The 27,951-nt window shown below is 34.0% G+C and overlaps 1 protein-coding gene across 1 annotated transcript; it reads left to right on the top strand.

The window, feature by feature from the left end:
- The first annotated feature begins 9,686 nt into the window (after positions 1-9,686).
- Positions 9,687-27,809, top strand: LOC106089401 (ubiquitin-fold modifier-conjugating enzyme 1). Its single transcript, XM_013255240.2, has 4 exons — positions 9,687-9,902; positions 9,982-10,113; positions 10,176-10,343; positions 27,451-27,809. Exons 1-4 carry the CDS (start codon positions 9,780-9,782, stop codon positions 27,520-27,522), a joined length of 495 nt encoding a protein of 164 aa, XP_013110694.1. The 5' UTR covers positions 9,687-9,779; the 3' UTR covers positions 27,523-27,809.
- The last annotated feature ends 142 nt before the right edge of the window (positions 27,810-27,951 follow it).

The raw sequence follows: 27,951 nt of genomic DNA, 5'->3' as shown, positions 1-27,951 counted from the left end.
AATTAAAAATAAAACCATAATTTATATACATTTGAAAACAACAAATATATGTTTCAATTAAAAAATTAAAAATATTTAAAACCGCACATTATTTTGTCCGACAGTAAACATACTAAATGTGGTTTTTATACTCCCACCATAAAATGGGGGTACGCTAATTTCTTCAGGGTTCACATACTACATATGAAATAATGAGACTTTAAAGCACTTCCATTGCCCGAATCTCTCCTGAGGAAGATTCTAGCGATTGGGATCGGACGTTATGCAAATTTGACCTTGAACTTCCATTACGGAACAGGGCCAAACTTCTCACATATCAATGAATGCTCCTTTTTATAGCAGAGTCAGAACGGCGTTCCGCAGTGCGACACCTCTTTGGGGAGAAGTTTTTACATGCCAAAATACCTCACCACACATGTCGCCAAAGTACCTCACACATGTTCTCGCCAAGATTCGAACCCAGGCGTTCAGCGTAGTGAGCGTACATGCTAACCTATGCGCTACGGAGGCCTCCAATTACCAAACCAATAGGCTTATAAGATCTAAAGCTGTGCATTGAACGCTTTACTGAGTCACTTAGTTTTCTGCCAAGATGTCCACTTCCACCACCATAAGCAAAGCATCAAGCAAATTCTGCATCAATAACGAAGCCGCCACATGATAAGTGATAATTTACACTTTATTAACACATACTAATGGGTCAAAGGTAATAATATAGAAGCACAAATCGCAGGCCATTTTTTCCATGGTTATAATTTTAGAAGCACAATTTTGGAAAGCACACCCCCTAAAGTTGATAATTTGTTACAATTGAGGATAGTCAGCGAGACAATCGATTGCCTCTGCTAACAAATAAAACATGATTACCACCTACGTTTAAACAGTAAAAAAAACAACTACAGCCCTATATCATTGCCTCTTATCCAGAAATTAAAATATTACAATAAAAAACACACGCACACACATACATATAAACAAACGTGTTTACATTTAGGGAAGGCGTTCAAGAGTAGTTGTTTAGTGATATTGAATTGACAAACAGATAGACGGAGAAATAAACATGTCTCACAATGTCACTACATCTGAAAGAGTATGTAAGAGGGAGAGAGAGAGAGAGCACACAAATAGGAAACTCCTTAAATATGCCGACAACGACGAAAACTACAACAACTGGCATACACAACAAAGCGTAACGACTCAATTTAGCCTAAAGATGCTATTTAGCAGAGCCCCTGGTGTTTTGTTGCTCTAGCAAAGACGCGGTGGTTTGGGTTTGACAAATTTGTTCTGCTTGCAGAAACAGGAGTAATAAACCAAAATATTATGAAAACTCCCGCTGTTCGACAAGACCTGCAGAGTTCTGCGATTTGCTGTGGTCGGGTCCCTCTTGGGCAAGAGCCTAGCCGACAAGAAGAAAATATATGGAGATATGTCTGAGTACAACAACAATATCATAGCATGTAGGCTTCATTCTTGCCTTGAGATTGGCTACGATGGTGTGGTGACGCTACTGCTACCAATTTTGTGGATTTCCAACAGTGCACAGAGTGTTTCGTCGTTGAGAGTGAGTAGAGTGTGTGTTTGCGAAGCTGTGATGTTTTTGTGCAAAGCATTTCGTTGCCTTCGGGCTTCTCTTCGGTTGGATCTCACTGGGCATAGCAAAATGATCTTTTCAATTTTCGTTATTTTGTGTGCCTAAGGTCTCCGTCTGTTTTTGTCACACAATTTGCAATGCTCATTGAGTGGTCTGAGCCTAGTCGTTTTTTGTTTTTTTCAATCCATATAGTGTAAGTAGAAGTTTTGCAGCCTAGCATGACATTTGTGTAGTGTTGCGGTTGCCATTTTTTCGGTGTCCACTATAGTTTTCCAAATATTTACCACGAATGATTTGTAACGCATGGGAGGCATAACTAAAGCGTTGACAAAACATTGATATCTCCATACGCTTGATGGATGGCTGGATGAACGGCTTATTTTGTCTAAACACAACAAATAGAAGCACAAAATAGAAACCACCATAGCAATCCACCATGGCAAACAAAATTGACTACTTCTTTAACAAACCGATAAGACAGTCGCAACAAAGTTGTATGCCCCCGCAGTGCATTTAGGCCTAGGTATAAAATTCAAAAGCAAATATAAAACCAATGTGGTAAGATAATTTTACACACTGAAATTGTATCGGCCATTGCGTACTGGTGCTTTATAGAAGTTACTTCGTTTTAGTTTCGCAACAACTTTTGAAACAAGAGCTGCTAAATTTTAAGATTTTCCACATAGAACTCAAAATGCTTGTATTTCCGTAAGTGGTGTACAGGGTAACTGACAGGAATTGCTACCAATTCCAGAGACAGATTTTGTTTTATGTGAAAATATTGTTTTTTATTAATTCAAATGCCAAAGATGTCTCGAAGTTATCCTAATTTCTGAATATATTCACAGTTACTCGATAAGACCATCTTTCCCCTTGACTTTTGCTCTGAGTCGGTCAAAAAAGGAATTGAAAGCTACACGAATGTAATCAGCCGGTATTTTGGCCTGTTTCCATTAGAGCTGGCAAAATATCGATGGTACTATCGATATTTAATTTTTTGGCTAAATATCGATTGTTATTATTTTATCGATATTTTTGACAAAGTTTCGCCATTTGTAAAATAAAAAAAAAAACTGCTAAAAGCTTGCTAAGTTCGGTCGGGGAGAATCGTGTTAACCCACCACCATGGATTCTGCTAAAAATTCAGCTTCCTGGTGATAGCAGTTGCTGCAGAAATCACGCCGTCCCAGCGGTATGTATGAACTTGTGTCTGGTTAAGTCTGATTTGCTTCTGAGTTTTTTCAGGCAGACGGCCCACCTATAACTTTACCTAATACGCTTGCTTGGCGGTTCGTCGGTCAATTTCTCTATATTCCTTCGAACTCTTTTTCTTTTCTTGTTTTATTTTGCAAAATCTAGGAATTTTAGACTGAAATGTATGTTTTTTTGTTTGTTTTAAAGTTACTGAAATTAAGGATAGTATAGTTCCTATACAATGGCTTTCTTCAGCCCATCCATAATTGCATATTTTATAGAGCGGCCAAGGACGGTCACAGCAGCTCTTATTATCTCTTAAAATGGAAAATTATTTCGCCGTTCGCAGGTTAACATTTTCGTTCCTTCGAAATATTTCTCATTAAGGCTCTATTACACGGCATTGATTGTCTTATGACATGTCAAATTTAGCACATGTTGAGTTGTACATGTCGTGTGATACAAACGAAATTAACATACCAATATCACTTATGAAAATTCCTTCTGACGAAAACATAAAGAAATAAGCTGTTTTTGTTGTCAGTCGAATGAAAGCAACCCCAAATTAAATCGTTTTCACAAATGTACGCATTAAAAAAACAAGATTTTAATCAAATATTTAGGTTATGTCACATCGTATGTAAATTGACATTTTTGAGAAACATTTTCAATTACATGTGATTACAAAAGTGACATGTTATACGACATCTACATGCCATTTCATAGCGACTTTAGAGAACTCGATGTGCGAAATTCACCACATTCAATTGCCACTACGCACTATGGGCAATAACCGGTTTAGCAGCTAGTTGTGCACAATTTTGGCGCTTGCTGTGAACCTCGGACGAAATATATATATGACAGCTATAAATAAATCTGAACCGATTTCTGTGATATTCACCAGAAATATTAGAAGACATAAGAAAATCCTTCTCGCCAAATTTTAAGAGCATCGGTTAACAAATGAGCACTTTATTGCAATATTTCTCAATATCAGACGAACATATACATATATAGGAGCTATATCTAAATCTGAACCGATTTCTAGGAAACTTCTTAGATATTGTCGTGGTCATCGTGGAAAGCGCTGTACAAAATTTTGGCAAGATTTGTCAATAAATGTGCTTGCAGTGACCATAGAAGTGAAAATCGGCCAATATATATATATGGCAGCTATATTTTAATCTTTACCGATTTCTATGAAATTTGCCACTAAGGTCGAGAGCTATAAGAAAACCCTTTGTGGCGAATTTCGAGAGAATCGGTTAACAAATGACCATTTTATTGCATGATTACTGCAAATCGGACGAACATATATATGGGAGCTATATCTAAATCTGAGCCGATTTCGAACAAACTATAGATATTGTGGAAGCCGTCGAGGAAGGCATTGACAAAATTTTGGGAAGATTGGTCAATAAATGGGCTTGCAATGGCTCTAGGAGTGAAAATCGGGCGATATAAAGGGTGATTTTTTTGAGGTTAGGATTTTCATGCATTAGTATTTGACAGATCACGTGGGATTTCAGACATGGTGTCAAAGAGAAAGATGCTCAGTATGCTTTGACATTTCATCATGAATAGACTTACTAACGAGCAACGCTTGCAAATCATTGAATTTTATTACCAAAATCAGTGTTCGGTTCGAAATGTGTTCAAATTTTGACAAATTTTGTTCTGCGATGAGGCTCATTTCTGGTTGAATGGCTACGTAAATAAGCAAAATTGCCGCATTTGGAGTGAAGAGCAACCAGAAGCCGTTCAAGAACTGCCCATGCATCCCGAAAAATGCACTGTTTGGTGTGGTTTGTACGCTGGTGGAATCATTGGACCGTATTTTTTCAAAGATGCTGTTGGACGCAACGTTACGGTGAATGAACACATTTCGAACCGAACACTGATTTTGGTAATAAAATTCAATGATTTGCAAGCGTTGCTCGTTAGTAAGTCTATTTATGATGAAATGTCAAAGCATACTGAGCATCTTTCTCTTTGACACCATGTCTGAAATCCCACGTGATCTGTCAAATACTAATGCATGAAAATCCTAACCTCAAAAAAATCACCCTTTATATATGAGAGCTATATCCAAATCTGAATTGATTTCTATGAAAATCACCAGTAATGTCGAAAGTCATAGGAAAACGACCATTTTATTGCATAATTATTGCAAATCGGACGAACGTATATATGGGAGCTATATCTAAATCTAAATCGATTTCGAACAAACTTTACAGATATTGTGGAAGTCATCGAGGACGGCATTGTACAAAATTTTGGAGGTATATCCAAATCTGAACCGATTTTTTCCAATTTCAATAGGCTTCGTCTGTAGGCCGAAAAACATGTCTGTGTCAAATTTGAAGACGATCGGATGAAAATTGCGACCTGTAGTTTGTATACAAATTAACATGGACAGACGGACATAGCTAAATCGAATCAGAAAGTGATTCTGAGACGATCGGTATACATATCAATGGGTCTAACTCTTTTCCTTTTAGGTGTTACAAACTAATTCACTATGTTATAATACCCTGTACCACAGTAGTGGTGTAATGTATAATTACTTAAACTGTCAAACATAAAAATCAACGACAACTTTACCATATGATTTCTTAATAAAGAGTTGGCACCTAGGTCAAACATTTTGTTTTTGGACTTGACATTGGTATGTTTAAAAATTTACAGATATACCAGTGTTAACTTGGTAACACTGTATACATCTGTCAAACTAGCACTGTATATATCTGTCAAACCTGTGCATTCATATAAGACGATAGGAAACCTGGATGGAAGGGAATAGGTTTCCGATTGGAGACCTGTGACGGACCATAACGGAGAAAGGGAGAATGAAAGGGCAGATGATTTGGCGATAAAGTCCAGATGACTTCGGTCAATAAACTTGGATAACCCGAAGCCTTTCTGGTCGATGCAGTCCGTGTAAAGGGCGTGGAACAGCGAAACAGTCGGTAGGACGGCGAAAATCCTATAGGCTGTTCCGGACCGTAAGATGATGAGGCTATTACTGAAAGGAAGGAAGGAGGAGGTCAGGATAGCTTATGCAAAATCGGTGCGGCAAGTGATAGCATGTGTAGGGCCTGTGGGAAAGATGACGAGACGTTGGAGCATTTCCTATGTCATTGCTCGGCTTTTGCTGTTAAAAGACACTAGTACTTAGGTGGGGACACAATATAAGATATGAACCAACTTAGGGGCGTGGCATGGAGAGCAATTAAGGATTTTGTAAGTGGCAACGAATTTCTTATTTACATTTTCTTTTCGAGTTTACTTTTTTAGTACATAGAGCGCACAACAAGCCGATTACTGGCTTAGGTGTATGTCCATAGTGGCATGGGGCGGATTAATATCTACACCCTCTTTTTCAACCTAATCTATAAGACAATTGGCCTGCCAAGATCCAGACCTACCAGAATGGTGCTCTATGTATTGCGACGGGCTGACTCCGTCTTTATTCTCATGGGGCTTCCTCCAGACAAAGATTCTTCTCTAGTCTAAACAGTATATGCAGTACTCTTGTAACAACAGTTATTTTAATCTTTATATGTGGATGGGAAACCATCGCCCAAAGATCTTTACGATCTACAGGAAGAAATTCAGCCCTCTCAAAGAGAGCCTCTAGACCAAGCAACGCATCTGACGGGTGATGTGAGCAGTAGAAGTTCTGTCTCAACTAGGAAGAAGCAGATACAGCCGCCTCAATACCCATCGGACTAGGATTGCTACTAACGCTCCAAATTAGTGTTCCGCTTAAAAAGTCTAGCCAGTCCTTACTAACTACCAGATCTACTTGATAGGGTAAACGCCTTCTACAATGAGGCGGGAGCTGTTGCTCTGGTTTGCCGAGTGGCAAAGGTCTTTTGGAGGAAAAAACCGGATAATGGGTGAACAGCACTTTCCGTGACTGGAGTATCTCCAAGCACTCAAGGTGGAGTTACATACCATGCGAAGCACTATTACATACCATGCGCCTTTTGCTTCACAAGAATTTCTAAAAATCAACTTATTTATGTCATTTCCAAAGTTAATTTCAATGGAAATGGTTACACTGATAGAAAAATGACGGTACTTTACTAATACCACCAGGGATTATATTGTTCGCGTCATTGGCAAAGATTTTTAATACCATTTGGTATCAATTCAATATCAGACAAAGGAGGCTATTAAGAATTGACGGCGTCACATTTGTATTCTTGTCATCGCGCCAGAAGTGTTGTTGAGCTTTGTACTTAAAATATTGACGCCATTATAAAACGTTTGTTAAACAAAAAATAAAATGTTTTAACACAGTTGGTAAAAACCTGTTCAAATACTCAAAAGCGGTGGAAATGAAAATATTACAAATTCTAAGGACATTCTACATCAAAAACAATACACGAAGTCTTTCCGGTCGACGCAGTCCGAGTTAAGGGAGGGAGCGACGAATGCGCATGCAACATGTGGAACAGCGAAACGGTCGGTAGGACGACGAAAATCCTATTGGGGGGATTCAGATTGTGAGAAGACGAGGCTATTACTGAAAGGAAGCAAGAAGGAAGTCCGTATAGCTATTGGTATCATAGCGGGACACATAAGACTACGAGCTCACTTATGTAAAATCGGTGCGGCAAGTGATAGCATGTGTGGGGCATGCAAGGAAGATGATGAGACGTTGGAACATTTCCTTTGTCATTTCCCGGCTTTCGCGTCCGACAAATACCGGCACTTAGGTGGAGACACAATATCAGACATGAACCAACTTAGGGGAGTGGTTTTGAAAACAATTAAGGATTTTGTAAGTAGCACGGAATTCCTAACTTAAAATTTTCTTTTTTGAGGTTACTTTATAGTTTTTAGAGCGCACAACAAGCCGATTACTGGCTTAGGTGTATGTCCATAGTGGCATGGGACGGATTAATATCTGCACCTTTTTTTCAACCTAACCTAACCTAACATTAAAAATATGATAGTCTCTTGTGTGGAAAACGTTGCTGTGTTGGTGTATTCATATGAAAACCACTTCTGGGAATCAATGGATATGGAATCAATTGTTGAATACAAAGAATTGAGTTTGATCATAGTGTAACAATACTTTTTGTAATTATTAACATAATAATCGAAATAAAATTAGATTAAAATTATTTTCAATGTTTTTTTTTGGTTAAATTTTTGGGTGAAATAGTCAGTAACGGTTTGGCACCAAACCCAATAACGGTCTGGTGCTTAAACCAATAACAGATTGGTATTTAAACCAGTACCAGTTCGGTAATATGTAACAAAACGGTACTATGGCTAGTACCAAACTGTACTACTCATTTCATGTTTCATCCATACCATCCGGTATCGTTTTTGTACTATACGGTGTTGCTTTACTGTCAATACCGTATGGTACTGAAATGAGCACGTTTGGTTTTTTCTAGGTTTAAGCAACAAACCTGTTATAATGATGAATGAAATGTAAAACACATTTGAAGAAGATAAGCTACAAAACCAGGATTCATTAAAAGAAGGTCAGGTCACTTGAGAAAACATAAAGTGGATTAGTCCTATGGACGCCATTGAGGATGTCAAATTTCATCATATAGGAGAAAACGTAAACAAAGAATGTATATAAAAAAAAACAAGTTGACTTCCTCAATGCCAAAAACTGCAAAAAAATATGTCGGCTGATCGCTTGCCTTATCCTTATTCAGTTAATCCTGCTGCAAAACAAAGTTTATTTCTAAAACCACTTTGACATTTGAAATTATGGCATTTGCTAATCAAAGTAGTTTCGTTGGGTGTAGATTTAAATGTACCATGGCATACTCCAAAAAAATTGATTTACAGGCGGAAAAATTCAAATACAACACTGCGATTGTATTTAATACCGGTTATTATCGGAATTTTCTACAGTAATTTCTCAACATCTGACAATTTCTTATTGAAATTATAATATCTTTTAGTTATATTTAATAAAATCGCTTCCCCAATTTAGTTGTTGACCACATTATATGTGCTGAACACAATAAAAATACTGATAAAAAACGCTGTTAAAAAAATCCCTGTTGACAATTACAAATCACTTGAATCGTAGTGTATCATGGCGCAACAATTAAAGGTGGTCTCATTTGAACAGCAACCGCAAATCATATGATGCAATCCGCCATCTTGTCATCAAGATGATCGACGTTTGCCAACACACACAAAGAACAACACGCGTCCATGCGTAGGGAATATGCGAGAAAGAAGATAACAAAAAAGAGAATGCAAACAAAATGCAAACGAAAATCTGAGATCTTCATACCGTCAAGCCTGGACGGCTGTTAACAGCTGTTTGCGTCAGACCACCTTTATAAATCCACTTTGGTAGTGTTTTTTGCTGATTACAATAAATGCGCTCTAAATAAATTTGTTGCTGCCAATTTTACTTTGAAATACAAATCACTTCAAGCATTTGACCAACAACAAAAAACCGAGCAGACTATCTGTCAAAATTAGTGTTTTGTTTAGCTCTGATTTTGAGTATGTTCTAGTTCGTGCTATTTTTCGTTGTTTGTGTGTTATATTTCTTAACTATAATACACACACACAACCAAACGTTACGAAACCTCAATGACAGATACTCCGAAAGAAAAAAATGTGCTCAGCCGTTTTCAGTACACTACATAGTTTAATTTGTCTTGGGCGTATCTCTATCTGTTTTCCTGCATCTTTATTTCTCTTCTACTTCTTGTCAAGGGCAAACGTAATGAACTAATGTTCATCTATTTGTATAGCATTTTCATTTGTATAGTCTATCATCACCTCTAGCAAATGTTTCAATGTGAACGCCCCCTTTATGTTATGTTGTGACACTTGATTTGGCATCACTTTTATTTGGAAGACTAAACCGAAGTATTTATTCGGCCGGTCTCTATTCAAAATGACATTTAGTTGACATTACGTGGCATTCTATTTATTTTATTCCATTAACTAAACATAAACATATTTGCAAATAATTTATCCAGCCACAATGGTAGATGAGTGCACCAAAAAAACCCTGAGTAGCATACCTTTGCTACAAACCAGAGCCGGTCCTAGAGATAAAGACATATGGGTTCAGAGGCTGAAAGAGGAGTATATGGCATTAATCAAAGCAAGTTCCTTTCACCGAAGACAGCTGTTTGAAATTGTTGAAGGCTTCTAACATTCAAGAAAAAAACTTTATTTTGCAGTATGTCCAAAACAACAAAGAAAGTGGCTCGGATTGGTTCCATTTGGAATCGAACAAAGAGGGCACCAAATGGTTTGGCAAATGTTGGTATATGCATAACCTTTTAAAATATGAATTCGATGTGGAATTTGATGTGGGTGCTATACGTTGTTTTTGTTTTTTTAGCATTCAATTGTTGTTTTTCTTTTTTTATAGATACCTGTAACATATCCAGTGACGGCGCCAGAAATTGCTCTGCCAGAATTGGATGGAAAAACAGCAAAAATGTATCGCGGAGGAAAAATATGTTTGACAGACCATTTTAAACCTTTGTGGGCAAGAAATGTACCTAAATTTGGTATAGCTCATGCCATGGCATTGGGGGTAAGTTGAGAGAAATTTGTTGGCTTCAATTTCGCCATGTAGTGATCAAAAATAGAATTAATCTTTAGTTATGTTGTAACAAGCTTTTTTTTATTGTTTTTGATGACATTTATGGCAATTTCAAATACCTCGCCAAAGATTTAGTGCTAATATTGCTGAAAAATTAATTTAATTAATAATTTACTACTTCGGCGGTCTCTAGAAAAGCAATGGACACATTGGGGATGGGCATAGTTCACCAGTGACCGGTCATCCGACACTGGATTGCTGTGATGTTCATTGCTGTCACGAGAAGCTTAGCTGCGAGCTACCGGACGCGTTCACAGGTTGCGGATAGTGGAATACTCCATACGGAGTAGATGCAACAGCAGCTGCGGACAATCAGCGGTATCGGGCCGAGAGTCTTAGTGAGAAGCCGAGCGGCACCGGCTCTTCTGAAATTCTGAGTGCCTATTATGCTCGATATGACAAGGCGAGTAATTGGCGCCTTTAAATAAACAATGCCCACATTGTTCTCGGGGCGATCGGCCCTTTGGACCGCAACGAACTTGCTCACCTACAGGAGCTTGACGGGGATCGCCACCTCCACATGAAAATGTGGCTACAACAACAACAGTGACCGGTCAATTGTCTTATTATTAGCAATCGACTTGGTTTCTGTGTCAGTAACTCAAGTGCTAACGGCAAGTGCTCCTAGGAACTTGCTTCTACTTCTAACTGTCACAAATTGCTGCAATTAACCATAATTTTGGTGTGGGCATGTTTTCATTCATCGTGCAAAGAGTGAAGCCCCCTATGTGCTCTTCTAAAAGGAACACTACTCGTACCCCCTTGGTTGTCACCCAGGATTGAATGCCAAAATTCGTAATACGCATTGAAGTCTCCTTCGGATGATTATAGCCTGACTGCAGGCTATTGTTAGGTCTATACACCGCGGAATGGTGTATTTAAACAACTAGTCCAAACCAAAGCAACATCTCTTATGCAACACATTATAGCCTGGAGTTGTCGATAAGCTTCGTATAGTGAACCTTTCAACTCATTAGGTCTATGATTTCGTAGATTTTACCTCACTGACCGTTGCTATTAATTTGCAAGAAACTTGCAGAGTAGTTATGGCTTAATTACGTTCTGTCAGATACAGCCGTCTTAATGCCCAGACAACCTTACATGCCCCCTAACTTCTAGATCAATCTGAATGCAACCCATTCAAGTGGCAGAGTTCCTAGAACTGAATATTTAACAGAACGCTGCAAGCAAATTAAAGATGAAGACACAACTGCTTCAACACCAACACACTACCGACTATTCTGGCTACTACTTTCAAGGTTGTTGTGTTTTTGGAGCCTCTAATGTGCATAGGCTGATGATCCTGGATTTGAATTTCGAAAGTCGAAAAGCATAACTTTCGTTTTTATTTTTTTTTTTTTTGCTCTTTTTAAGGTAGCATTTCTAAAAATTTGAATTTTTTGCGAAAAATTTATATTTTTTTGCATTTTTTTTAGCAAAGACTATCCTTATATAAAATTTCAGTTTTTAATGCGAAAATCGAATTGAGTATACAGTATTGTAGATTATGGGAAAAAACTCAGCTTAGCGCAAATCCTATTTTTTTTTTCTTAAAAAAGACAAGCTCAACATCGCAAAATTACCCCCTATGAAAATTGTCAATTTTTGATGCGAAAATATTTTTCGAGTTGAGTATACGGTATTGAAGACTATGGCAAAAAGTTCGGCTAAGTGCAACTCCTATGTTTTTTCTTCAAAAAACAATCCCAAATTCGCATAATTGATATCAAACAAACTGCAAAAAATCAAATCAACAAAAAATCAAAAAAGCAATACTGTAAAGGTTTCAGTTAAGATCATCGTAAAAACCAAATTTTATTGGGAGCGAATATTCAAAGTCGTTTTCAAGGCCTAAAACGCTGCAACTCCTTCATTTTTTCGAACTTCGATGTTTTTAGTGCATTTCGCGGTTCTGAATTCGAAGACGATTCGTTAAATAAACAGAGTTACTAAAAATTTCACATTTTATTTTTTTGCTTTTTTTTTAGCAAGGCTAACCCCTTATGAAAATTGTCATTTTTGATGCGAAAATATTTTTCGAGTTGAGTATGCAGTATTGAAGATTATGGCATAAAATTCGGGTTAGTGCAACTCCTATGTGTTTTCATCCAAAAACAAGTCCATATTCGCATAATTGATATCCAAAAAACTGCAAAAAATCAACGTTAGTTTGAAATTGCTGTAACTTTTTAAGTTTTGCGAACTTCAAAACTCTGAAAACACCGTTGGGTTCGTGAAGAAAATCTCTTTCAATATAGGTGCTGGATAAAGCAACACTGTAAAGGTTTCAATTAAGATAATCGCAAAAAGCTAATTTTTTGGGAGCGAAAATGCAAAGTCGTTTCAACGCCTAAAACGCTGCAACTCCTTCATTTTTTTGAATTTCGAATTTTTTAGTGCATTTCGCAGTTCTGAATTCGAAGACGATTCGTTAAATAAACAGAATTATTAAAAATTTCACATTTTATTTTTTTGCTTTTTTTTTAGCAAGGCTAACCCCTTATGAAAATTGTCGATTTTTGATGCGAAAAAACTTTTTGAGTTGAGTGTACAGTATTGAAGATTATGGCCCAAAAATTCGGTTTAGTGCAACTCCTATGTTTTTTCTTCCAAAAACAAGTCCATATTCGCATAATTGATATCCAAAAAACTGCAAAAAATCAACGTTAGTTTGAAATTGCTGTAACTTTTTATGTTTTGCGAACTTCAAAACTCTGAAAACACCGTTGGATTCGTGAAGAAAATCTCTTTCAATATTGGTGCAGGATAAAGCAATACTGTAAAGGTTTCAGTTAAGATCATTGCGAAATCCAAAAATTTTTGGTAGGGAAAATTCAAAGCGTTTTCAAGGCCTAAAACGCGTGCAACTCCTTCATTTTTCGAATTTCGAAGTTTTTAGTGCATTTCGCGGTTCTGAATTCGAAGACGATTCGTTAAATAAACAGAATTATTAAAAATTTCACATTTTATTTTTTTGCATTTTTTTTAGCAAGGCTAACCCCTTATGAAAATAGTCAATTTTTGATGCGAAAAAATTTTTTGAGTTGAGTATACAGTATTGAAGATTATGGCCAAAAATTCGGTTTAGTGCAACTCCTATGTTTTTTCTTCCAAAAACAAGTCCATATTCGCATAATTGATATCCAAAAAACTGCAAAAAATCAACGTTAGTTTGAAATTGCTGTAACTTTTTATGTTTTGCGAACTTCAAAACTCTGAAAACACCGTTGGATTCGTGAAGAAAATCTCTTTCAATATTGGTGCAGGATAAAGCAATACTGTAAAGGTTTCAGTTAAGATCATTGCGAAATCCAAAAATTTTTGGTAGCGAAAATTCAAAGCGTTTTCAAGGCCTAAAACGCGTGCAACTCATTCATTTTTTGGAATTTCGAATTTTATAGTGCATTTCGCAGTTCTAAATTCGAAGACGATTCGTTAAATAAACAGAGTTACTAAAAATTTCACATTTTATTTTTTTTTTGCATTTTTTTAGCAAGGCTAACCCCTTATGAAAATTGTCAATTTTTGATGCGAAAATATTTTTCGAGTTGAGTATACGGTATTGAAAAATATGGCATAAAATTCGGTTTAGTGCAACTCCTATGTTTTTTCTTCCAAAAACAAGTCCATATTCGCATAATTGATATCCAAAAAACGGCAAAAAATTAACGTTAGTTTGAAATTGCTGTAACTTTTTAAGTTTTGTAAACTTAAAAACTCTGAAAACACCGTTGGATTCGTGAAGAAAATCTCTTTTAATATTTGTGCAGGATAAAGCAATACTGCAAAGGTTTCGGTAAGGATCATCGTAAAAACCAAATTTTTTTGGTAGCGAAAATTCAAAGCGTTTTCAAGGCCTAAAACGCGTGCAACTCCTTCATTTTTTCGAATTTCGAAGTTTTTAGTGGATTTCGCAGTTCTGAATTCGAAGACAATTCGTTAAATAAACAGAATTATTAAAAATTTCACATTTTATTTTTTTGCATTTATTTTAGCAAGGCTAACCCCTTATGAAAATAGTCAATTTTTGAAGCGACAATTTTTTTCGAGTTGAGTATACAGTATTGAAGATTATGGCCAAAAATTCGGTTTAGTGCAACTCCTATGTTTTTTCTTCCAAAAAAAGTCCATATTCGCAAAATTAATATCCAAAAAACTGCAAAAAATCAACGTTAGTTTGAAATTGCTGTAACTTTTTAAGTTTTGCGAACTTCAAAACACTGAGAACAACGTTGGATTCGTGAAGAAAATCTCTTTCAATATTGGTGCTGGATAAAGCAATACTGCAAAGGTTTCGGTAAGGATCATCGTAAAAACCAAATTTTTTTTTGTAGCGAAAATTCAAAGCGTTTTCAAGGCCTAAAACGCGTGCAACTCCTTCATTTTTTCGAATTTCGAAGTTTTTAGTGCATTTCGCAGTTCTGAATTCGAAGACGATTCGTTTAATAAACAGAATTATTAAAAATTTCACATTTTATTTTTTTTGCATTTATTTTAGCAAGGCTAACCCCTTATGAAAATTGTCAATTTTTGATGCAAAAATATTTTTTGAGTTGAGTATACAGTATTGAAGATTATGGCCAAAAATTCGGTTTAGTGCAACTCCTATGTTTTTTCTTCCAAAAACAAGTCCATATTCGCATAATTGATATCCAAAAAACTGCAAAAAATCAACGTTAGTTTGAAATTGCTGTAAATTTTTATGTTTTGCGAACTTCAAAACTCTGAAAACACCGTTGGATTCGTGAAGAAAATCTCTTTCAATATTGGTGCAGAATAAAGCAATACTGTAAAGGTTTCAGTTAAGATAATCGCAAAAACAAATTTTTTTGGGAGCGAATATTCAAAGTCGTTTTCAATGCCTAAAACGCGTGAAACTCCTTCATTTTTTCGAATTTCAAATTTTTTAGTGCATTTCGCAGTTCTAAATTCGAAGACGATTCGTTAAATAAACAGAGTTACTAAAAATGTCACATTTTATTTTTTTGCATTTATTTTAGCAAGGCTAACCCCTTATGAAAATTGTCAATTTTTGATGCGAAAATATTTTTCGAGTTGAGTATGCAGTATTGAAGATTATGGCATAAAATTCGGGTTAGTGCAACTCCTATGTGTTTTCATCCAAAAACAAGTCCATATTCGCATAATTGATATCCAAAAAACTGCAAAAAATCAACGTTAGTTTGAAATTGCTGTAACTTTTTAAGTTTTGCGAACTTCAAAACTCTGAAAACACCGTTGGGTTCGTGAAGAAAATCTCTTTCAATATAGGTGCTGGATAAAGCAACACTGTAAAGGTTTCAATTAAGATAATCGCAAAAAGCTAATTTTTTGGGAGCGAAAATGCAAAGTCGTTTCAACGCCTAAAACGCTGCAACTCCTTCATTTTTTTGAATTTCGAATTTTTTAGTGCATTTCGCAGTTCTGAATTCGAAGACGATTCGTTAAATAAACAGAATTATTAAAAATTTCACATTTTATTTTTTTGCTTTTTTTTTAGCAAGGCTAACCCCTTATGAAAATTGTCGATTTTTGATGCGAAAAAACTTTTTGAGTTGAGTGTACAGTATTGAAGATTATGGCCCAAAAATTCGGTTTAGTGCAACTCCTATGTTTTTTCTTCCAAAAACAAGTCCATATTCGCATAATTGATATCCAAAAAACTGCAAAAAATCAACGTTAGTTTGAAATTGCTGTAACTTTTTATGTTTTGCGAACTTCAAAACTCTGAAAACACCGTTGGATTCGTGAAGAAAATCTCTTTCAATATTGGTGCAGGATAAAGCAATACTGTAAAGGTTTCAGTTAAGATCATTGCGAAATCCAAAAATTTTTGGTAGGGAAAATTCAAAGCGTTTTCAAGGCCTAAAACGCGTGCAACTCCTTCATTTTTCGAATTTCGAAGTTTTTAGTGCATTTCGCGGTTCTGAATTCGAAGACGATTCGTTAAATAAACAGAATTATTAAAAATTTCACATTTTATTTTTTTGCATTTTTTTTAGCAAGGCTAACCCCTTATGAAAATAGTCAATTTTTGATGCGAAAAAATTTTTTGAGTTGAGTATACAGTATTGAAGATTATGGCCAAAAATTCGGTTTAGTGCAACTCCTATGTTTTTTCTTCCAAAAACAAGTCCATATTCGCATAATTGATATCCAAAAAACTGCAAAAAATCAACGTTAGTTTGAAATTGCTGTAACTTTTTATGTTTTGCGAACTTCAAAACTCTGAAAACACCGTTGGATTCGTGAAGAAAATCTCTTTCAATATTGGTGCAGGATAAAGCAATACTGTAAAGGTTTCAGTTAAGATCATTGCGAAATCCAAAAATTTTTGGTAGCGAAAATTCAAAGCGTTTTCAAGGCCTAAAACGCGTGCAACTCATTCATTTTTTGGAATTTCGAATTTTATAGTGCATTTCGCAGTTCTAAATTCGAAGACGATTCGTTAAATAAACAGAGTTACTAAAAATTTCACATTTTATTTTTTTTTTGCATTTTTTTAGCAAGGCTAACCCCTTATGAAAATTGTCAATTTTTGATGCGAAAATATTTTTCGAGTTGAGTATACGGTATTGAAAAATATGGCATAAAATTCGGTTTAGTGCAACTCCTATGTTTTTTCTTCCAAAAACAAGTCCATATTCGCATAATTGATATCCAAAAAACGGCAAAAAATTAACGTTAGTTTGAAATTGCTGTAACTTTTTAAGTTTTGTAAACTTAAAAACTCTGAAAACACCGTTGGATTCGTGAAGAAAATCTCTTTTAATATTTGTGCAGGATAAAGCAATACTGCAAAGGTTTCGGTAAGGATCATCGTAAAAACCAAATTTTTTTGGTAGCGAAAATTCAAAGCGTTTTCAAGGCCTAAAACGCGTGCAACTCCTTCATTTTTTCGAATTTCGAAGTTTTTAGTGGATTTCGCAGTTCTGAATTCGAAGACAATTCGTTAAATAAACAGAATTATTAAAAATTTCACATTTTATTTTTTTGCATTTATTTTAGCAAGGCTAACCCCTTATGAAAATAGTCAATTTTTGAAGCGACAATTTTTTTCGAGTTGAGTATACAGTATTGAAGATTATGGCCAAAAATTCGGTTTAGTGCAACTCCTATGTTTTTTCTTCCAAAAAAAGTCCATATTCGCAAAATTAATATCCAAAAAACTGCAAAAAATCAACGTTAGTTTGAAATTGCTGTAACTTTTTAAGTTTTGCGAACTTCAAAACACTGAGAACAACGTTGGATTCGTGAAGAAAATCTCTTTCAATATTGGTGCTGGATAAAGCAATACTGCAAAGGTTTCGGTAAGGATCATCGTAAAAACCAAATTTTTTTTGTAGCGAAAATTCAAAGCGTTTTCAAGGCCTAAAACGCGTGCAACTCCTTCATTTTTTCGAATTTCGAAGTTTTTAGTGCATTTCGCAGTTCTGAATTCGAAGACGATTCGTTTAATAAACAGAATTATTAAAAATTTCACATTTTATTTTTTTTGCATTTATTTTAGCAAGGCTAACCCCTTATGAAAATTGTCAATTTTTGATGCAAAAATATTTTTTGAGTTGAGTATACAGTATTGAAGATTATGGCCAAAAATTCGGTTTAGTGCAACTCCTATGTTTTTTCTTCCAAAAACAAGTCCATATTCGCATAATTGATATCCAAAAAACTGCAAAAAATCAACGTTAGTTTGAAATTGCTGTAACTTTTTATGTTTTGCGAACTTCAAAACTCTGAAAACACCGTTGGATTCGTGAAGAAAATCTCTTTCAATATTGGTGCAGAATAAAGCAATACTGTAAAGGTTTCAGTTAAGATAATCGCAAAAACAAATTTTTTTGGGAGCGAATATTCAAAGTCGTTTTCAATGCCTAAAACGCGTGAAACTCCTTCATTTTTTCGAATTTCAAATTTTTTAGTGCATTTCGCAGTTCTAAATTCGAAGACGATTCGTTAAATAAACAGAGTTACTAAAAATGTCACATTTTATTTTTTTTCCATTTTTTTAGCAAGGCTAACCCCTTATGAAAATTGTCAATTTTTGATGCGAAAATATTTTTCGAGTTGAGTATACAGTATTGAAGATTATGGCCAAAAATTCGGTTTAGTGCAACTCCTATGTTTTTTCTTCCAAAAACAAGTCCATATTCGCATAATTGATATCCAAAAAACTGCAATAAACAACATTAGTTTGAAATTGCTGTAACTTTTTACGTTTTGCGAACTTCAAAACTCTGAAAACACCGTTGGATTCGTGAAGAAAATCTCTTTTGATATTTGTGCAGGATAAAGCAATACTGTAAAGGTTTCAGTTAAGATCATCGTAAAAACCAAATTTTATTGGGAGCGAATATTCAAAGTCGTTTTCAAGGCCTAAAACGCTGCAACTCCTTCATTTTTTCGAATTTCGAAGTTTTTAGTGCATTTCGCAGTTCTGAATTCGAAGACGATTCGTTTAATAAACAGAATTATTAAAAATTTCACATTTTATTTTTTTTGCATTTTTTTTAGCAAGGCTAACCCCTTATGAAAATTGTCAATTTTTGATGCGAAAATATTTTTTGAGTTGAGTATACAGTATTGAAGATTATGGCCAAAAATTCGGTTTAGTGCAACTCCTATGTTTTTTCTTCCAAAAACAAGTCCATATTCGCATAATTGATATCCAAAAAACTGCAAAAAATCAACATTAGTTTGAAATTGCTGTAACTTTTTACGTTTTGCGAACTTAAAAACTCTGAAAACACCGTTGGATTCGTGAAGAAAATCTCTTTTAATATTTGTGCAGGATAAAGCAATACTGCAAAGGTTTCGGTTAGGATCATCGTAAAAACCAAATTTTTTTGGTAGCAAAAATTCAAAGTCGTTTTCAAGGCCTAAAACGCGTGCAACTCCTTCATTTTTTCGAATTTCGAAGTTTTTAGTGCATTTCGCAGTTCTGAATTCGAAGACGATTCGTTTAATAAACAGAATTATTAAAAATTTCACATTTTATTTTTTTTTGCATTTATTTTAGCAAGGCTAACCCCTTATGAAAATTGTCAATTTTTGATGCAAAAATATTTTTTGAGTTGAGTATACAGTATTGAAGATTATGGCCAAAAATTCGGTTTAGTGCAACTCCTATGTTTTTTCTTCCAAAAACAAGTCCATATTCGCATAATTGATATCCAAAAAACTGCAAAAAATCAACGTTAGTTTGAAATTGCTGTAACTTTTTATGTTTTGCGAACTTCAAAACTCTGAAAACACCGTTGGATTCGTGAAGAAAATCTCTTTCAATATTGGTGCAGAATAAAGCAATACTGTAAAGGTTTCAGTTAAGATAATCGCAAAAACAAATTTTTTTGGGAGCGAATATTCAAAGTCGTTTTCAATGCCTAAAACGCGTGAAACTCCTTCATTTTTTCGAATTTCAAATTTTTTAGTGCATTTCGCAGTTCTAAATTCGAAGACGATTCGTTAAATAAACAGAGTTACTAAAAATGTCACATTTTATTTTTTTTCCATTTTTTTAGCAAGGCTAACCCCTTATGAAAATTGTCAATTTTTGATGCGAAAATATTTTTCGAGTTGAGTATACAGTATTGAAGATTATGGCCAAAAATTCGGTTTAGTGCAACTCCTATGTTTTTTCTTCCAAAAACAAGTCCATATTCGCATAATTGATATCCAAAAAACTGCAATAAACAACATTAGTTTGAAATTGCTGTAACTTTTTACGTTTTGCGAACTTCAAAACTCTGAAAACACCGTTGGATTCGTGAAGAAAATCTCTTTTGATATTTGTGCAGGATAAAGCAATACTGTAAAGGTTTCAGTTAAGATCATCGTAAAAACCAAATTTTATTGGGAGCGAATATTCAAAGTCGTTTTCAAGGCCTAAAACGCTGCAACTCCTTCATTTTTTCGAATTTCGAAGTTTTTAGTGCATTTCGCAGTTCTGAATTCGAAGACGATTCGTTTAATAAACAGAATTATTAAAAATTTCACATTTTATTTTTTTTGCATTTTTTTTAGCAAGGCTAACCCCTTATGAAAATTGTCAATTTTTGATGCGAAAATATTTTTTGAGTTGAGTATACAGTATTGAAGATTATGGCCAAAAATTCGGTTTAGTGCAACTCCTATGTTTTTTCTTCCAAAAACAAGTCCATATTCGCATAATTGATATCCAAAAAACTGCAAAAAATCAACATTAGTTTAAAATTGCTGTAACTTTTTACGTTTTGCGAACTTCAAAACTCTGAAAACACCGTTGGATTCGTGAAGAAAATCTCTTTCAATATTGGTGCAGGGTAAAGCAATACTGTAAAGGTTTCAGTTAAGATCATTGCGAAATCCAAAAATTTTTGGTAGCGAAAATTTAAAGCGTTTTCAAGGCCTAAAACGCGTGCAACTCCTTCATTTTTTCGAATTTCGAATTTTATAGTGCATTTCGCAGTTCTAAATTCGAAGACGATTCGTTAAATAAACAGAGTTACTAAAAATTTCACATTTTATTTTTTTTTTGCATTTTTTTAGCAAGGCTAACCCCTTATGAAAATTGTCAATTTTTGATGCGAAAATATTTTTCGAGTTGAGTATACGGTATTGAAGATTATGGCCAAAAATTCAGTTTAGTGCAACCCCTATGTTTATTCTTCCAAAAACAAGTCCATATTCGCATAATTTATATCCAAAAAACTGCAAAAAATTAACATTAGTTTGAAATTGCTGTAACTTTTTACGTTTTGCGAACTTCAAAACTCTGAAAACACCGTTGGATTCGTGAAGAAAATCTCTTTTGATATTTGTGCAGGATAAAGCAATACTGTAAAGGTTTCAGTTAAGATCATCGTAAAAACCAAATTTTATTGGGAGCGAATATTCAAAGTCGTTTTCAAGGCCTAAAACGCTGCAACTCCTTAATTTTTTCGAATTTCGAAGTTTTTAGTGCATTTCGCAGTTCTGAATTCGAAGACGATTCGTTTAATAAACAGAATTATTAAAAATTTCACATTTTATTTTTTTTGCATTTTTTTTAGCAAGGCTAACCCCTTATGAAAATTGTCAATTTTTGATGCGAAAATATTTTTTGAGTTGAGTATACAGTATTGAAGATTATGGCCAAAAATTCGGTTTAGTGCAACTCCTATGTTTTTTCTTCCAAAAACAAGTCCATATTCGCATAATTGATATCCAAAAAACTGCAAAAAATCAACATTAGTTTGAAATTGCTGTAACTTTTTACGTTTTGCGAACTTAAAAACTCTGAAAACACCGTTGGATTCGTGAAGAAAATCTCTTTTAATATTTGTGCAGGATAAAGCAATACTGCAAAGGTTTCGGTTAGGATCATCGTAAAAACCAAATTTTTTTGGTAGCAAAAATTCAAAGTCGTTTTCAAGGCCTAAAACGCGTGCAACTCCTTCATTTTTTCGAATTTCGAAGTTTTTAGTGCATTTCGCAGTTCTGAATTCGAAGACGATTCGTTTAATAAACAGAATTATTAAAAATTTCACATTTTATTTTTTTTTGCATTTATTTTAGCAAGGCTAACCCCTTATGAAAATTGTCAATTTTTGATGCGAAAATATTTTTTGAGTTGAGTATACAGTATTGAAGATTATGGCCAAAAATTCGGTTTAGTGCAACTCCTATGTTTTTTCTTCCAAAAAAAGTTCATATTCGCAAAATTAATATCCAAAAAACTGCAAAAAATCAACGTTAGTTTGAAATTGCTGTAACTTTTTAAGTTTTGCGAACTTCAAAACACTGAGAACAACGTTGGATTCGTGAAGAAAATCTCTTTCAATATTGGTGCAGGATAAAGCAATACTGTAAAGGTTTCAGTTAAGATCATTGCGAAATCCAAAAATTTTTGGTAGCGAAAATTCAAAGCGTTTTCAAGGCCTAAAACGCGTGCAACTCCTTCATTTTTTGGAATTTCGAATTTTATAGTGCATTTCGCAGTTCTGAATTCGAAGACGATTCGTTTAATAAACAGAATTATTAAAAATTTCACATTTTATTTTTTTTTTGCATTTATTTTAGCAAGGCTAACCCCTTATGAAAATTGTCAATTTTTGATGCGAAAATATTTTTCGAGTTGATTATACGGTATTGAAGATTATGGCATAAAATTCGGTTTAGTGCAACTCATATGTTTTTTCTTCCAAAAACAAGTCCATATTCGCAAATTTAATATCCAAAAAACTGCAAAAAATCAACGTTAGTTTGAAATTGCTGTAACTTTTTAAGTTTTGCGAACTTCAAAACTCTGAAAACACCGTTGGATTCGTGAAGAAAATCTCTTTTGATATTTGTGCAGGATAAAGCAATACTGTAAAGGTTTCAGTTAAGATCATCGTAAAAACCAAATTTTATTGGGAGCGAATATTCAAAGTCGTTTTCAAGGCCTAAAACGCTGCAACTCCTTCATTTTTTGGAATTTCGAATTTTTTAGTGCATTTCGCAGTTCTAAATTCGAAGACGATTCGTTAAATAAACAGAGTTACTAAAAATTTCACATTTTATTTTTTTTGCATTTTTTTAGCAAGGCTAACCCCTTATGAAAATTGTCAATTTTTGATACGAAAATATTTTTTGAGTTGAGTATGCAGTATTGAAGATTATGGCCAAAAATTCGGTTTAGTGCAACTCCTATGTGTTTTCATCCAAAAACAAGTCCATATTCGCATAATTGATATCCAAAAAACTGCAAAAAATCAACGTTAGTTTGAAATTGGTGTAACTTTTTAAGTTTTGCGAACTTCAAAACTCTGAAAACACCGTTGGATTCGTGAAGAAAATCTCTTTTGATATTTGTGCAGGATGAAGCAATACTGTAAAGGTTTCAGTTAAGATCATCGTAAAAACCAAATTTTATTGGGAGCGAATATTCAAAGTCGTTTTCAAGGCCTAAAACGCTGCAACTCCTTCATTTTTTCGAACTTCGATGTTTTTAGTGCATTTCGCGGTTCTGAATTCGAAGACTATTCGTTAAATAAACAGAGTTACTAAAAATTTCACATTTTATTTTTTTTTGCATTTTTTTAGCAAAGCTAACCCCTTATGAAAATAGTCAATTTTTGATGCGAAAATATTTTTTGAGTTGAGTATACGGTATTGAAGATTATGGCATAAAATTCGGTTTAGTGCAACTCATATGTTTTTTCTTCCAAAAACAAGTCCATATTCGCAAATTTAATATCCAAAAAACTGCAAAAAATCAACGTTAGTTTGAAATTGCTGTAACTTTTTAAGTTTTGCGAACTTCAAAACTCTGAAAACACCGTTGGATTCGTGAAGAAAATCTCTTTCAATATTGGTGCTGGATAAAGCTATACTGTTAAGGTTTCAGTTAAGATCATTGCGAAAACCAAAAATTTTTGGTAGCGAAAATTCAAAGCGTTTTCAAGGCCTAAAACGCTGCAACTCCTTCATTTTTTGGAATTTCGAATTTTTTAGTGCATTTCGCAGTTCTAAATTCGAAGACGATTCGTTAAATAAACAGAGTTACTAAAAATTTCACATTTTATTTTTTTTTTTTTGCATTTTTTTAGCAAGGCTAACCCCTTATGAAAATTGTCAATTTTTGATGCGAAAATATTTTTTGAGTTGAGTATCCAGTATTGAAGATTATGGCTAAAAATTCGGTTTAGTGAAACTTCTATTGTTTTTTCTTAAAAAAAAGCCCAAATTCGCATTTTTTTATAATTTTTATTAGGACTGAGTTACACTCATCTAGTAATATTAAAATTACGTATAGATATATAATATAAATTAGAAAATTTAGCCTAGTTCGAATTCATGCTGTGTAAATATTTCAGTAACTACATCGTAGTATCTCCTCGGATTTATGGCCTCTTAAGGAACTAGATCTATCAGTATAGTTCTTTGGAGTCTTCTGGTGGCTGGATAGTTTCGAACAATATGATTTAAGTCAGAGTTAACATGACTCTGTAGTTTGTTTGCATGTTTCAGAGCGTGGATGGATATTTCTTCCGATATTGTCCTCACTTCTAAGTCTCTGTGTAGGTCGGTGTTTCGTATGTACCAAGTTGCATTAGCTATAGTACGAAGTATTACATTTTGATTTTTTTGGATCTTTTCTACTTCATTCTTGGCAGCGCAACCGTCCATTCCGTAGGTCCATATTGGTTGGATCATTTGATTATACAAAAGAAGCTTATTTTGAATCGATATTCTATTGTCAACTAGCATCCAGTACAACACGGAGAATTTTATTTTTATTTCCTTATTTTTTTTCTTCACGTGCTCTTTCCATTTAATTTTTGTGTCTAGGGTCATTCCCAATTATTTGGCTGTGTTTGCGAATGGTATTACTTTACCATTCAGATACAATGGTAAATAACGAGGGTCCATGTTTGTGAACAGTATGTGGATTGACTTATTTTCGTTTAGATTCATTCTCCATTTGTTTATCCAAAATAAAATATTTAATAGAGCTGCTTGAAGTTTATTTGTAGCTTCAGTTTTAGTATTGGCAGTCGTAAGAATTGCAGTGTCATCGGCAAATGTTGCAATTGTTGCATCAGTGGGCTTTGGGATATCTCTGGTGTAAAGAAGGTATAAAACAGGGCCTAGGACAATCCCCTGAGGTACTCCAGCCTGTATTGGTTTCAATTTTAAATACTTTTTTTCTATTTTTACTCGAAAGTACCGGTATGACTCCGAAATTTCATAGTATTCCTATGGAAGATCGTTGTGAAGTTAAATACACAGAATTACTAAAAATTTCACATTTTATTTTTTTAAAATTTTTTTTTATGAAAATTGCCAATTTTTGATGCGAAATTATTTTTCGAGTTGAGTATACAGTATTGAAGATTATGGCCAAAAATTCGGTTTAGTGCAACTCCTATGTTTTTTCTTCCAAAAACAAGTCCATATTCGCATAATTGATATCCAAAAAACTGCAAAAAATCAACGTTAGTTTGAAATTGCTGTAACTTTTTAAGTTTTGCGAACTTCAAAACTCTGAGAACACCGTTGGGTTCGTGAAGAAAATCTCTTTCAATATTGGTGCAGGATAAAGCAATACTGGTAAGATCATCGCAAAAACCAAAATTTTTTTGGGAGCGAATATTCAAAGTCGTTTTCAAGGCCTAAAACGCGTACAACTCCTTCATTTTTTAGAATTTCGAATTTTTTAGTGCATTTCGCAGTTCTAAATTCGAAGACGATTCGTTAAATAAACAGACTTACTAAAAATTTCACATTTTATTTTTTTTGCATTTTTTTTAGCAGGCTAACCCCTTATGAAAATTGTCAATTTTTCATGCGAAAATATTTTTTGAGTTGAGTATGCAGTATTGAAGATTATGGCTAAAAATTCGGTTTAGTGCAACTCCTACGTTTTTTCTTCTAAAAACAAGTCCATATTCGCATAATTGATATCCAAAAAACTGCAAAAAATCAACATTAGTTTGAAATTGCTGTAACTTTTTAAGTTTTGCGAACTTCAAAACTCTGAAAACACCGTTGGATTCGTGAAGAAAATCTCTTTCAATATCGGTGCAGGATAAAGCAATACTGTAAAGGTTTCAGTTAAGATCATCGCAAAAACTAAACTTTTTTGGGAGCGAATATTCAAAGTCGTTTTCAAGGCCTAAAACGCTGCAACTCCTTCATTTTTTGGAATTTCGAATTTTTTAGTGCATTTCGCAGTTCTAAATTCGAAGACGATTCGTTAAATAAACAGACTTACTAAAAATTTCACATTTTATTTTTTTTGCATTTTTTTTAGCAAGGCTAACCCCTTATGAAAATTCTCAATTTTTGATCCGAAAATATTTTTTGAGTTGAGTATGCAGTATTGAAGGTTATGGCCAAAAATTCGGTTTAGTGCAACTCATATGTTTTTTCTTCCAAAAACAAGTCCATATTCGCATAATTGATATCCAAAAAATTGCAAAAAATCAACGTTAGTTTGAAATTGCTGTAACTTTTTAAGTTTTGCGAACTTCAAAACTCTGAAAACACCGTTGGATTCGTGAAGAAAATCTCTTTCAATATCGGTGCAGGATAAAGCAATACTGTAAAGGTTTCAGTTAAGATCATCGCAAAAACTAAACTTTTTTGGGAGCGAATATTCAAAGTCGAAATTCCTTCATTTTTTAGAATTTCGAATTTTTTAGTGCATTTCGCAGTTCTAAATTCGAAGACGATTCGTTAAATAAACAGACTTACTAAAAATTTCACATTTTATTTTTTTGCATTTTTTTTAAGCAGGCTAACCCCTTATGAAAATTGTCAATTTTTGATGCGAAAATATTTTTTGAGTTAAGTATGCAGTATTGAAGGTTATGGCCAAAAATTCGGTTTAGTGCAACTCCTATGTTTTTTCTTCTAAAAACAAGTCCATATTCGCATAATTGATATCCAAAAAATTGCAAAAAATCAACGTTAGTTTGAAATTACTGTAACGTTTTAAGTTTTGCGAACTTCAAAACTCTGAAAACACCGTTGGATTCGTGAAGAAAATCTCTTTCAATATTGGTGCAGGATAAAGCAATACTGTAAAGGTTTCAGTTAAGAAGATCATAAAAACCAAATTTTATTGGGAGCGAATATTCAAAGTCGTTTTCAAGGCCTAAAACGCGTGCATGTCCTTCATTTTTTCGAATTTCGAAGTTTTTAGTGCATTTCGCAGTTCCAAATTCGAAGACGATTCGTTAAATAAACAGAATTATTAAAAATTTCACATTTTATTTTTTTGCATTTATTTTAGCAAGGCTAACCCCTTATGAAAATTGTCAATTTTTGATGCGAAAATATTTTTTGAGTTGAGTATACAGTATTGAAGATTATGGCCAAAAATTCGGTTTAGTGCAACTCCTATGTTTTTTCTTCTAAAAACAAGTCCATATTCGCATAATTGATATCCAAATAACTGCAAAAAATCTCATCATTTTTAAAGTCGAAAACGCTGTTTCTCCTTGTTTCGAACTTGGACAATATAAAACCATTCCCTCTTATCACCATTCGAATAATTTAAAATGGCACAACTTTTCTTCTTACATTTCAGTTGGCCCCCTGGTTGGCGGTTGAAATTCCTGATTTAATAGAAAAAGGCGTTATAAGCTACAAGGACAAGTAATAAGAAGCCCCGGCTGGAACTCACAACCCATAACACAGTATCAAATCAGGAAGTGGAAATAAAACTGCATTTTATTTTGTTTTTTGTCAACCTCTTATAGGCTTCAATGCTTGTTTTGTTTTTTATTCATAGTTAAATAGTTTCATCCGCTGATTGATTTGTTTGAAGGGGGTGTTTTGGAAATAGTATTTGAAAATTGTTAAAATTAAAAAAAACAACAAATTTTCATTTCTTACGTTTTTTTTAAATACTAGAAACAATAAAGAACAAAATTTTGTAAGCTTTAAGGCGCGCTTTTCTTTTTGGTGTATCATAGTTATGCAATTTTGAAAATTTAAGAAAAAAAGAAACTTAACAACTTTTTTCATAAAAAAAAATAAAATAAAAAAAATATATAAGAATATTCCTTTGCTTTAGATATTTAATCAA

This window comes from Stomoxys calcitrans, chromosome 5 (assembly GCF_963082655.1).
Source record: "Stomoxys calcitrans chromosome 5, idStoCalc2.1, whole genome shotgun sequence".
In the NCBI taxonomy this organism is placed as follows: Eukaryota; Metazoa; Arthropoda; class Insecta; order Diptera; family Muscidae; genus Stomoxys; species Stomoxys calcitrans.
Note: the sequence above shows the minus strand (reverse complement) of the source record. Positions and strands in the feature narration are given on the sequence as shown.

Excerpts from the sequence above, each read along its gene's own strand:
- LOC106089401 (XM_013255240.2), top strand. The coding sequence starts at position 9,780 with ATGGTAGATGAGTGCACCAAAAAAACCCTGAGTAGCATACCTTTGCTA. Across the intron at positions 9,903-9,981 it reads AGTATATGGCATTAATCAAA|TATGTCCAAAACAACAAAGA; the intron begins GCAAGTTCCTTT and ends TTTATTTTGCAG. Across the intron at positions 10,114-10,175 it reads AATTCGATGTGGAATTTGAT|ATACCTGTAACATATCCAGT; the intron begins GTGGGTGCTATA and ends CTTTTTTTATAG.